Raw genomic sequence first — 14,022 nt, 5'->3', positions numbered from 1 at the left:
GTGCAGCAAACAAAATAGTATCCATCCCACTAGATTTTAAGACATCTTAATCCACCTGCTAATTGACTGACTCGACACCTTCTGAAGGGATCTCTTGTGGGCTATAAAAAAAAAACTTTGACCAGAACGGGCCCTAACGAGTCTGGTCTTATCCAAGTATTTTAAATGGTAGAGGTCACACAAATCAATTCTTAAAAAATGGAAAAACGCAGCACCGGTTGATAACGATTTCTGCCAGAGGTCTTAATCCTTAAGGGAATCTTGATTTCAATCTTGTTTTCTAAAATCGTTATGTCCTCAACCAGAATGTTAGAAAGCGTTTGCACATATTCAGTTGCTAAATTCAAAAATCTCTTAATAGGCCTGCTTTCACTACGTCAAAATTTCAAATATGACCCAGGGCAGGCCGATCTGAATTGAGGGTTCTAAAGGAGACCCCTCAATCAACTCGCAGGCAAGACATACTCTAAAACATGGCTGGGAGAACTATTAAAAACATCTAGCCCATTATTTAAACAAAAAATCCACCAACGTTTCAAGCCACTATCGTATTGTTTTAGTGTGCTCGAAATAGATTTTACTCGTATAAAAATATCCACAGCTGCCAAGGGAACATCTTTCCGCTTTAAGGCTTCCCTGACAAGATTCCTACCACCAGAGAAATCCGTCTTGGTAATGGGTGTGGTCGCTTATCAAAAGAGAAAAGCCTGCTGTTAGGTTTAAGTACCTGCTATTGATGGGCTGTCTAACATACATTTAAACAATGGAAACCATGGTCGAGTTTGCCAAAGAGGCACACTATAATTCCCTTAGCTTTATCGGCATCCTATTTAGGATTTTTAAAATTAGGGCAAATAAGGAGAAGGTCAGCCCAGCTTACAGTGAAAGAATTTACTTCGCTGGCTTCCGGATCTCTAAACGAAGATATAAATCTATCACATTCCTATTTAGGAGTTTTAAAATTAGGGCAAAGAAGGTCAGTCCAGCTTACAGTGAAAGAATTTACTTCGCTGGCTTCCGGATCTCCAAACGAAGATATAAATCTATCACATTTTTTGTTTAACCTATTAAATCAATGACCGTGTCACGAAACGTGTGTGAGACCGATTTGTCCAAATGCAAGGTTTCAGTTTCTATTGACAGGACTCTGCGCGATTCTCGATCAGTATCTATGTGTTCAACCGACCTTATATAATGTGCAAAAAGAAAGATGTTTCTATTCTTGCGCAGCTGCCCAAATCTCTTTAGTTACAATATTAAGTTTTGGAAATCGAACACTGCCCATCTTATTAATACAAGCAATTGCTGTGGTATTGTCTATATGCGACATACAATGTGCTTGTTTTTAATATTCCTTGCAAAACATTTTGGGCTAAAGACAGCAACCTGTAATTTAAAAAGGTGTATATGGTAGGACTGCTATGGAACTGACCAATGGCCTGTGTTTGAAGCATCTGAACAAACTTCCAAGTAAAATTGTAATTTCTCTAAGGAATTTGAGGGAGTCTGATATTTCTCCAACAGGGCGCTACGCCTCTCTGTAAAAATTCCCTTTTTTAAAATCCAATCTCATCTAAGGTGATGGCGGAGTCCACTGCTGGATAAACCTTATGTAACGGAAGGTCACCTTCTCCTAAGAGGGAGAGGATTTCTGCACTGTTCCGCTGAACAAGAACGGCGGGGACTTCGCGTTTCCTGAATTTGATCAACTTTTCAACCACCACTAAAATTCCTTTAGACTAGAGGGAATCTCCATGATTGTGTCATAATTTTCTCCATGAGAATTTAAAGCAGTTTTACTCTTTCAAAACTCCTGAAGCCAACCAAATTCCATGGTAGGGTTTATGGGAACCATCTTTCCTACCAGCGTAGCAAAATCGTGTATTTTGCAAACTTTTAGGACACAACAATTTTGAAAAGTTTCTCAACTTCTTTATCAAGAATTTTCGAGAGGATTTTAATAGACATTTCTATATTATGGGTAACCCCAAAACTTCACTCAGAACCCTGTGAGGAACCATACAACTCTTTACTTATAAAAAACCCAAAGGCTTCAAAAGAGTACTCGTCTCAGGACCGTTATGCAAGCAATTCCTATAGGAATCTCCTAAAAGCAAAAAGTTGTCCAGATAAACCACTGAAAAAGTTCAGTAGTTCTAAGGTGGGAACCAACTGGATAAATCTCCGTTAAATGAAAATATCAAAATTAACGAAATCTAGGCACCGTCTCTGAAAAATTATTCCAGATAAATTGCCCGGAACAACTGCTCACTCGGCTAATAGCTCCCAATTTTAAAAGGTCAGCTAAGGCTTTTTGTAAGTTAATCAACGCTGTCTGTGACCAAGTCAGTTCCCATTTTACAAGAACTGTTGTAGATACTTTTAAGAAAGGAATATATATTCCCTTTACCCACGACAAAACAGTACTAGTCTTAGTAATACTAAGCCAAGAAGAGTAAACATTTTTCAATCTTCCAGCCAAACGACTTACAGGTAATGCTGTCTCAGATGCTTTTTTGCAGGTCTCCTCTGTTGCACCTGCAATCATTTGCTATAGATTTCTCCCCTCCAGCAGGAATGCTGGTCGCGCATTGTAAATGGGTAGAGGCCGTCGATGGAAAGGTTGACGGTCCCGCTGAACTCAAGGGAACAGAGATTGACCCCTGGCGTTTTTTGCTGCCCGAGAATCAACTGGAGCTTTTGGCTTAGCAAGCCTCAATTCTCGGCCCACTCTCTCCAAATTTTTGGATGCTCTCCATCTCTCGTTCAGATTCATTCCGAACAGCTAATCAGCCACACATTATGCGGCTTGTTCATAAACTCGTTACTGAATCCTAGGACAAGTAACTCTTTCCTCGTGGAAGAATACAATCAAAAAATGCGACCAATAGTTTGCCTGCATCGCTGAGGGATTGCACCACCTAGGTATACGTTGGTCTCCCTACCCTGCTGCGCAAGGAAAACGCCCTTCCAAATGCAGAAATGCTGCAACACAATTGCGTCTGAAAATCAAGCAAGCGGTTGTCTCGGTTCTTTGACGCTACATTAATAGCTGCACGAGAAAAGGGGCGGTCTATAGCTTGTCTGCATGGCTGAGGGATTTCACAACCTGAAGGTTGGTCTCCCTGTCCTCCCGCAACAGCAAGGAAAATCGCCTTCCCAATTGCAGAAATGCTGCAACATAATTGCTTCTGAAAACTAAGCAAGCAGTTGTCTCGGTTCCTTGACGCTGCATTAATAGCTGTCGCCACTTCCAAGCTTAGCTTTGGGGCCTCTAACAATTTGCAGTGGGTCAGAGGAGGGTAACGGAGCACACATTCCGTTCGAGTTCGAATATCTTCACTCAACCTCCGCTTTCATAATATTTATCCAATTTGCTTCTCCGTGTTAGCTCGATTACGATTTATTTTCATGATGGCTTTATATATATATAAAAAAACTAAATTGGCGTTCAACCGATTCCTATACGGCGACCTCAGAGGATCTGTCCCTTTCCGGCAATTTCCGAACACACATGGTTAAGTTTACCCTCTGCGGCCAATACAAAGAAATGTAACGCTAAGAGTCACATCTTAATTAATTTACGCCCAACTTCTTTGACGAGATTTCGCCGCTGTCCCACAAAGCAGCTGGTCGAATTTAAAATTCTAACATCCGTAACGCCAATAATAATTTTCACACGTCTTTGGATAAGGGAATGTCGTGGACATCAGTGTTACATTTCGCATTTTTCTCTAAAACAAAAGCCCGCGGAAGTTTTCTAACAAAATTCCTTGTAAGACAAACAGTGTCAAAAGGAAAAATAGTTAGTAAAGCTAAAGAACGTAACAGTTCTAATTTCTACGGCTCATTTCCGCAGTAAAAAACGCTACTTAGCGCCAAGCCAATGAAATGGCCATTGTTTATTCGAATAGACGTATAAATAGCCATAGGCCTATTTAGCGGGGTGAAGGAATTCGTCGCGCTCTTAAACGACCCCACATAACAAGGCAAGAAAGCCGAGCTAACAGTAGGTCCTTCATCATGTTAAAAAACAAGATAGATAATTATCTACGTTATTTAACAAGGCATTCCAAAAATGGTACGTAATTACCAAAAGGGAAAATTCACTTAAAATGACAAGCTCAATGATGTCATTGGCCTAAGAGGAATATTCCTCTAAAACGATCGCAACAATGCGAAAATTAATTAAATACCTTTTTCGGACAGCTCCTCATCCCGAATTGCAGCCTCCTCGCGAAACCGTCCGTCAGTCCGTGCGGAAATTTATATTTCCGCGGAAATGTATATCTCCACTATTGACCGTGAACAATTCGGGAGTATTCCCGTCTCGATTCCCGTGGTCAGAAGTGGTATCAGCGGCATCGCTGAGGCTAGAGAATCGTCATCTCGCTTCCATTTGGTCGAAACGGAATTAAATACGTCGGACACTTAAGACGGCTCCTAATCCCGAGTACTTGGGAAAATCGTCCGTGCGTGCGAAAATGTATATTTCCGCGGAGATGTATATCTCCGTAATTGACCGTGTCCATTTCGGGAATATTCCCGCGGTCAGAAGCTGGTATCAGCCGTATCGCTGAGGCTATGGAAAATTGCCATCTCGTCGAACAGAAACACTAAACGCCGAAATACAACAAAACACGTGTGGTTTAAACCGCACAAAATAGAAGAATGACGATTTACGGGTTCGCCCCTGGCTGGCGGCGTGCGAGGTGGAGTACGTGATTTTTTGTCTTTAAAACGTTGTGGTTTAGATGCGTAGAATAGGGGGTACTACACTTATATTTATGAGACGAGAGCAACTTATAATTGTAAATTTCAATGACCCCATAATTTATACAGAAAAATGTTTAAAAAGGTTTCTTTATAATGTTAAAAAACCTGCCTCTTTCAAAATAAGTACACGGTATCAGGTGAAGAAGTTACAGGATTTAACCTCAATTTTTTTAATGAAACACCCCGTATAGCAATTAAATTCTCAGTTAAAAAATATAACAAAAAAAATTTAATATTGATTCAAAAAGATTTAAAAAAGATTTTAGAAGAATTAAACAACTTTTTTTAAATTGCTGTCCTGTAAAGCGAATTAATATGACTTTTGGCAGTGTATTAGGAATAAAGGGTTTAAGACTGTCAAAAATTTTTCTTTTTTAATATTTGCTTTGAGCTAGGAAGCTGTTCTGTCAACAATTTGGCAACTTGTTTTTAATCATTTGAACGTGTTGATTTTTTAAAAAATCTTTTTTGAACATCGTCCCTGGTATGATATATTTTTGAAAACAGAAGTTTGTAGGGAAGATTAGACAATTAGACAACCTTATTACATACCTCGCCTACCTTACTGTCGCCACGGTTGGTGGTCTCTCAGTTCTTACTGTTGCTTCAAAAAAAGTTGCACGATCGCGGGTTTAGCACTTTTCTGGTGTTTATTTCACACACGCTTTGACTTTTCGAGAGAAAATTTAGAGCAGGCGTGGGCAACCTTTTTTTCCAAGGTGCCAAAATCAAATTTTTTCATATGCGTTAAAAATCCAAATAAAATGTTTAAAGAAATCTTTTTGGAGTTCACCTATTTTTTGTTTTCGTAAAAATCATTAAAAAAACACACATAAGTACTCTTGAAAATTGACCCCATTTTGCATAGTTTACCAGATGTGGATAATAAATCCCCATATTCAGCAGGTATCCAAATTTTCATTTATGCTCTTAAAATTTGTTGCAATATATGTCTTACAAATGTTGCTGAATCCCAAAACACATGTCGTTTTATTGCCCCACCCGGTATATATCGCAACGAAAATTCTGGAAAATACCTGGCGATATCTGTGAAACAAGAAATGCATCTTCAAAGAGGTTTTCAAACGTATTGGAAACTTTGGATAGCGTCCACTAGATGCCCCACGTGTAACATAATCATATTAATTAATTAATTAAAATTGTTAATATAATTTGGCGGGCCGTATGAAGTATTAACTATGAATTATGTTAGCGGGCCAGATAAAACTTATCGGCGGGCCGTGGGTTGCCTATCTGGTTTAGAGTTAAGTTTGACGAGACATGACCTATACAGTGCAACCTCTTTAATCCAACGAATTAAATGAAAGAGGTGTGTCTGAATTAGTAAATTGTCCAGATTGCAGAATAGTACGCTTGAATTTAACACCTTGGACACGTTTATTTTATATGTCCAAATAATTTTTATATCCAAAAACATAAATAAGACATATAATAACATATGAAAAACTCTTAAATAAACAAATATGTATATTCACGTACATATAATTGTGACATTAGCGTGTCCCGCTTACTGGATGTCCGGAGTACACAGGTTGCACCATATTACTTTTTTGATAGCACTAACAATTACGGAGAGTGTTAAAAATGGGACACCCTGATCAATGTGTGCTGCATGACAAACATCTAAGCGGTAGCCTAAAACATGCCACACACGAGAAAGTGTGTTTTCTGTTACTGCGTGGAAGGCCGCAGCAACACAGATCTACAGGTCAGCCAGAATTGCTGGTAAAGGCAAGAAGTAAACAGCTTCCTTAACATCTCACCATAAGAAATTGTCACATGGGGTGAGATCAGGAGATCTCGGTGGCGAGAAGTGTAAAGCCCGATCTTAATTCCCTTGCAATCTATCCAGCGCTGAGGAAGGGATTCATTCATAGTCTTGAACATCAAAGTACTGATGAGACTGAGCTCTACCCTGTTGGAAAATGAAGTCCTGTCACCCTTAAGGCTAGGGTCTCCAACGGGTATTACGATTCATGACCGCTACGCGTGCTCGCATAGGTTTTGTATGTTACGCCTGTTAGGCAACACAATACACCAGTTGGTACTTCTTACAGAAACATTCAGGAAGTTTAAAGATGACACTATAGGTGTCACTTTATAAAGGTAAGTAAATCAGGATGCGTGTTACGAAAATAAGGTTGAGTGCAGTTTAATCGGCGCGAAAGTCTGTTTTGCAGTACGGACCGAGTTAAGTTAACTTAATTGTTACAATAACGATTGCCGCTGGTGGTGTCTACTTATCTGAATACCTAAATATTGCGAATTAATTGTATTACTACTTAAATATATAAAGTTTGGTATACATTTGCTGTCTTGTTTGCAACTCATTTTTTTGTTTGTGTATGTACAATTTTATTAGATACATTTGGTTTAAAAAGTGTTTACAGGAATAAATAATTAGACCACAATAGTTGAAGTTTACCTCTACTAGTTTATTATTATTAGTATACTATAATTATACGGAAGTCGTTCGCATTGTACTATTTTTGGTCCAATCATATTATTCAATTCTTTGCATTTACAAATGTCACACTATCATTAAAAAAAATACGAAATTTGTCAGATATTCATGCAAGATACTTTTATTTACCGTGTTGTAGTTGAACTGTTAAATTTAGGAAATGTGTAAACGGTAGGTATAGCCAGCGTATAAAAATCGTGATAAGATCAATCACATTGTATTGCAACTTTTTCCACGTTTTATATTTTTGATTTAGTTTTTACATTTGCAAGGGTGTTGGTTATATCACTTTCATTAATTAATTTCTTGAAGTTTTACATTTTTAAGAAAAAAATGCCAAAAACAAGGATTCCACTGTCGCAACGTCACCGACGTAGGTCGAAACGTTCAATGACTATCCGAAAAAACTGGAACGATAAAAAATTGAATCAGTGCAAGTAAATATGCTTTGTTCTTTATATCTATAAGCTTAATAAACGATACAATAGTACTCCACCAATGGATGGTAACCATTTTCCAGTTTTGGAGCAAGCGATAGAAGTAGCAGAACTCGCAGAAGTTGTAGATAAGTACGTTGATTACTATCATTTAGTAGCTGATTTACAAAATTGGGGGCCCATCCCAATGTAGGCATAATTTTGGAAACCGTTAATACGTATCTAGCGCAAAAAATACTTCTCTGTGCATGCTATAGCTATTACGCATGGTACATGCTATTACGTACACTTTCCCATGGCAGGCCACAATTGACAGAAGGAATTTAGAAATTTAAATTGAAAATTTGAAACATTGTTAATTATTATTTATAAATATTGGGCTTGCACAAAAAATATTGTGTACACCGCGGCTGCGAAATGTGTTTGGTGTACCGGGAGAAGTTTTTGCCTCGGCCAGGTATACAAATAACTATGTAATGAGGATTCATTCAAACGAACGGACAAAAGCCCTTTTTTAATTAAAAAAAAGTAGAAACAAAATGAAAGATTATTGTTTACAATACAAACGATTTAGAAGAAGCGCATTTCTATATTGTCGCGCTGTCGACCTAGAAACAGTGTTTTCCTTAGTTGCATGCTGAATAAGCTGATAAAGAATATATAACGATAGCTTTTAAGATAAAAATGTGATGTGGTGAACGTCCTAAGAGGTATTTTTAGCGGATTTTCACAAAAATAAAAATGGCTATTGTGGTTACTTTGTCCGTATGTCTGTACGTCCGTTCCGAGGTCCGTCCTTTTTCTAAAATTTTAAAAGCAGGAAAGAATGAATTAAATGTTGAATGAAAATTGAAAACGCAACTCAGAAAATGGATTGCGCATGCGCAGACCAAACTTTCGTATTTATGAGCAGTTTTTTCCTGTACTTTCAAGGGAAAGTGAGGGTTCCAACATTCAGGATGACTCTCATTGAAAACTTGAAGAGAATTTTAACACATTAAGATGATGCTCTAAAAATTAATTTCAAGAGTGCTAGAAGAACTTTTATTATACACGTCTTATAATCCGGTTCATATTCAATAGCACTGACGTCACAGACACTTGAATTCCTAGAAATCGATTGGGGAAGATTTGAGATCGCTTTCTCTTTTCGTTCTCGAATTAGACGAGGAACAGCGGACATACGGGCGGACGGACTGACAAAACATGGCATAAAGAGAGTTTTTTCTTTCGAAATACTTCCTTAAAATCAAACTCAATGTGTAATTTTAAATTATTTCGAAAACTACAAACAAATTTCAAAAATTTAAATTATGTTGGACTAATTCTGGAACCTATTTCAAACCCACAAAATTGTGATTTGGTAACTTCCCTGCAAATTCTGCAATACTTCTGTTGGAGTAGGTACCACGCATATTGCGAACAGCTACTTTATCAATACCGTGCTTCCGATCGTTCGCAGGATAACTGCAATACGCTTTGAGGTATAAAGCTCAAATATGTATGATACACAAATAGGGAACAAGTGATTAAAATTTTGGGTTTCGGTGGGTTGCCATCCTCAGACAGGGGAGTCCAAAACGCATGCTCACGCTATACTTCCATATAAGCACTAAGCAGCTTATTTCGTGTATTATCATTGATCAATGGTATTATATTATAATTTAGGTCAATTTTCAGCTTACTTCGACGTTACGCAGACTTGTTACCTCCATTTATTACACTAATAGTATTAGTACTAAAGTACAAGTGTCATTTGACGAAGATTGTCGCACGAGGTAGTTTGCCGCATAAGCCGCGTAGCTAAATCATGGCATTCACTGAAATTTACATTGCGCTTATAGGGAAAGTTTACTAAATACACAGTTTAAAAACGGTATCATAAAATCCAGCCAAATGATGTATGATTCTTTTTGACACAATATTGTAGGACCTAAGCTACTTTAAAACGAATATTTTTACCTGTGTCCCGAATAGTAACCTCATAAATATCAGCCCAATATAGGTAGTTTCATAATTTTTTTAAATTATTTTTCACATTTGCCTGTAAAATGAAATAGCACATGTCCTACAACAAACCTTCAACCACATCATTTCAAAATTTGAGTGAAAACTATTATGTTTTAAGCAAACTGTGTATTTAGAAAGGAGTACATGTTTCAGTATAGGAGGAAACCCTAGCCTTAACTTGAGGAAACAGCATCGACATGTTCAAGTATTCCAGTTAAGAGTTCTTTTCGTAAATAAAAACGTGCAAGGGAAGTTACACAAGATGTTTATCTTCGGCGAGTCTTTTTCATGTTTGTATGTGGAGTTTGGACACCGCATATGTAAACAATGTGTTTGTTAACATGTCCAGTTGCCCACTAAGGTGGAAAGTAGTTTCATCGTTAAAAACTATACGCTGTAGAAACTTCTTTCGAACTTTAGGTCTGCACAAGTTGTAATTGTACAGCACACTGAGAAGTTTCCATACAGTTAGTTGGGGTATTCTATACTGCATTCATTATAAGAAGGTAGTAGATGGCGCTGTGTTTGAAGATAAACACACACAGGAAAAATATAAAACGGCACCAAATTATTGTAAAGTAGAAATATTCAGCACTGCGAACAGAAATAAATCTAGGACAATAACAGCTAATAACACTTCGGAAGTTTAGGTGGCAACATAAACTACCACCTTACAAAATTCGCCAGTCGTTTTATGTTTCATTGTATACTGACCCATGTTTTAACCAATCACAGTGAAGGTCAAAGCTTCCCTATGCATTCTACCGCTACCTTCTTAAAATGAATACAGTATAGCTCTACTAGTAGACTTACTTGGACTGCGAACAAAACTGTCTGATATCATGTGATAATGCTTAACCGTGCCTTTTTTAGTTGGTGGTTCAATACTAAATTTGGTACCAAATGCCCACTGCACTGTAACTAGCGATTCACTTTTTGCAAACTCAATAACAGAGAAAACCTTGTACTCCACCCTCATTTTTCTCACCAAAAACTGACAGAGCCTGCACCTATGAGTAGGTTAAAAAAAAATTTGAAACTTTCTATTGTCATTGGTATATTGATTGTTGATTTTGAATTTGTGTTCTAATAAATACAAAATTTTAAAATTGGATCATTTAGAATAATGTCGAATTTTGGTTTCTTACCTCGTTTCTTACTCTATATTACTATTTTTATATAATATTTGTCGTTTATTTCTACAAGGAAGCGTGACACATAAGTAAATTAGGATTATTGTAGCTTCCTATATCATTTATTCAGGTAGCTAGTATGGCATTTTTAATAGTTTTATGAAAATATTGGCGCATTCCTATTAACAAAGTTTGTTTAAAGATTCTCCATTCTTGCCTGTTAATAAGACTCTATTGTTTATTTACTACTAAACTAGTAGAAATCGAATAAAACAACAAACAGTGAAGACTAAAAAGGAAAGAAAATGAATAAAAGAACATAAAATAAAAAAAAGCATAACTTACAAATAAATTAAAAAGCAAGATTCAGCCATGCCACTGGTGCTGCAAAATTAAAAAAAAAACATTAATAAGGTATCAAAGAAAGGCATGCAAGAAATAGATATACATGGTTATTAACGTAGAATGCTATATGAAATAAATGTAAGTGTATCCCTAAATCGTGTTAAAAAAATATCCAATGAGCCACCACATAAATTTTTCAATGAAAGTTAGTCACACCAGCATAGTTCCCTGACAGAAAAACAGAGAAAAATATGGATAACATTTTTGCTGTAGATGCTAAAGATACTAGTAAATGAATTCTGTGTCCAATTTGGAAATATGGACAAAAATATAGACCTCTTTTGTAAAGGAAAAAATCAGAATAGAATAGACTAGCTCGATGTGTGTTATCTTCCTGAGAAGTGGAATTTCCTGAATGAAACAATACCACATCCCCAAGATAAGAGCTTGCAAACTTTGTGGGTTTTAGTCAATTCCTTTTCAAATAGATATAAAAAACGTATTGGCAATAGATTAAAATAGTCAGATATCAATTTAAAAATAAAGTTAATGTCAAAGCAAGCAGTTTGTTAATAAATATTAATAGATCCGTAATTTTTAAGCGAAAATAATTTAAATTTAGATTTATACGCTTTTATTATAAACGCCGAAAATCCGAAATATTTACATTGAAAAGCAAAAGACAAATATTATATTAAAAAGCATGCATTGTGACACATATTTAATTACCTTGACACTGATAGCCTTGCTTGCCCAATCCCCTGAAAAACAAGAACCACCGTTACACACAATTGGTGCAACCACAAATTAATACATAACAAAATCACACAGCAATCCGGCTATGATTTAATTTCTTTTCAAATTAATCGCCTTTCAAAACGCATAGTTGTTAGTACCCAATCTATTCCAAATTTCCTACAGTAAGCGAGTACAAATTCAATGATTACTTACCATATAAACTCTCTACAATGTGAACAAAAAGTTGGTTGTCGTAGAAATGTCGCCATGAATTTGTGACCATTAACTTGATGTACCCTGCGACGCATTGCACCTCTTCTTCTATTGAAACCTTGCCTTTCTTTAAATTCTCGTGGCTTAGCACCATATTCTGAATAAACTAAATTGTTTAAAGCAAAAATTACAAGTACGAATATACTGACCTTTTGATGTTAACTTCAGGTCTATACGAACGTGCAATTGCCCTTTCGGTTCAAGATTAACCTGAAACAGAAGTGGATCCGTTATTCAACATTGTAATATTATTAATTATTATTATGATTGTTTGATTTGTGAAAGTACAACAGTAAACGATGAAAGGAAAATTTAGTAAATATTTAGTCTCTTGCTGATTATTCTATTGTACTTTATTGCTAGACGTCGTCTAGTATAAAAACAGTTGCAAAACCTGTTTTTCTGCGCACGGGTAGACCTAGAGATGGAAATATAATAGCATAATTTGTGTACACCTCAGTTTTGCAGTAGGTGGCTACCTGCGATGATTGACGTGACTGTTTTTATACTAGACAACATCTAGTTGTATAAATTCATTTTGACACTACTACCCCTAGAGTTGAAACTCGAGAATGCGCTATAATGTTATTGTCAAAGCTTGGCCCGAACAGACACGTCTAAAGTAGCTATTTGGGCGTCTGCCCGAGTTAACTTGTATACTCGTCTACAAGCGGCTCGCGTTTGTGCTAAATGTCTGTGCATCAGCGACGTATTTATCGTCTGTAACCACAGCTCGACATAAAAAATGCTTTTTTTTGCCAAACTTTAGGTAGCGCTCATGAAGCGCTTCATCTGGTGAACGCGCCCATTGCTGCATTTTCCTTTTGTGAGTACTCTCCTCCCTCCGATTCTCTGTTATCGAGATATTCTCACTTAAACTGACTGAGATATGTTCCATCCAGACGTTCTCTTTTTCCATTGTGCGTTCCTCTGACAACTCCACTCTCAAGATATTCATTTTAAGCTCAGATGGGGAACCATAAACCGGTCCGTGAAATATACTTGACTATCGGCCCACTTAGCGGGTGGGGGAGGGGGTACTCCAATGCGCCCTAATTTGAAACATTTATGCTTTTTCTAACACTGATTGTTGATAAATATTTTCTAACAACATAAATGCTTCCAGATTATCGTTACACAATCTGTTCCATAATCGAAATTATACATTTCAGAATTGCGAAAGAATAAGAATCAATTAATTAACGTGTAAGTCTTAAAATGGATTCATTTATAACAGTAATTATAAGCGCGACGTTGAAATTGGAACTGATTGAAACGCAATTCGATTTGCTTACATAGCAAACGCCGCTCTTTCTGGAAGGCTCCCTAGTATTCTAGAATGTTCTCTAACAAACACGTCGTATTTCCCGGAAAGATTGCGTCACATCTGTCTTCGCTCTTTATCGCCGATTCTCTACATCTCTACATTTTATTTTTTATCTGCATCGTTCGGAAGTAACGCGGTGGACGGTTAACAATTTGTATACATTTTTTTCAAGAAGTCTCAATTGTAGATGCCCCCGACAGTATTTTAAAATTTCTTCTCGTAATCGAACAGGTCTGGCATTTTCCCAACGTTTTTCCAGTAGATTATTAGGCAATACTTCATTTTTAAAATCAGGGAAATTATGTGAATTTAAAAAGGAAAGATCCATACATATATCTGACATATCTGTATACTTTGTGAAAATCTACCTTTAATCGATTCAATGGCTTGATTTTAAGAGTCTCAACATAGAAATTCTCAATTTTCTTCCAATTTGCTCATTTAAATATCCTTATTAGTAATTTCATAGCGCATCTTCGCAAATTTGTGCCAAAGGTA

General features: G+C 36.7%; 1 protein-coding gene across 1 annotated transcript in view; it reads right to left on the bottom strand.

The window, feature by feature from the left end:
• LOC116181404 (protein kinase C) overlaps nt 1-14,022 on the bottom strand; it is a 41,493-nt gene that overhangs the window by 23,273 nt on the left and 4,198 nt on the right. Inside the window, exons 2-4 of the mRNA XM_031501768.1 lie at nt 12,347-12,407; nt 12,138-12,294; nt 11,916-11,947 (exon numbers count right to left, since the gene is read on the bottom strand). Of these exons, the coding sequence (XP_031357628.1) occupies nt 11,916-11,947; nt 12,138-12,294; nt 12,347-12,407 (250 nt within the window). The remainder of the gene's footprint in view (nt 1-11,915; nt 11,948-12,137; nt 12,295-12,346; nt 12,408-14,022) is intronic.

The sequence above is a fragment of the Photinus pyralis genome, unplaced genomic scaffold (genome assembly GCF_008802855.1).
Source record: "Photinus pyralis isolate 1611_PpyrPB1 unplaced genomic scaffold, Ppyr1.3 Ppyr1.4_LG1, whole genome shotgun sequence".
In the NCBI taxonomy this organism is placed as follows: domain Eukaryota; kingdom Metazoa; phylum Arthropoda; class Insecta; order Coleoptera; family Lampyridae; genus Photinus; species Photinus pyralis.
The sequence above is the reverse complement of the archived record's forward strand: the minus strand, read 5'-3'. Positions and strand labels throughout refer to the sequence as shown.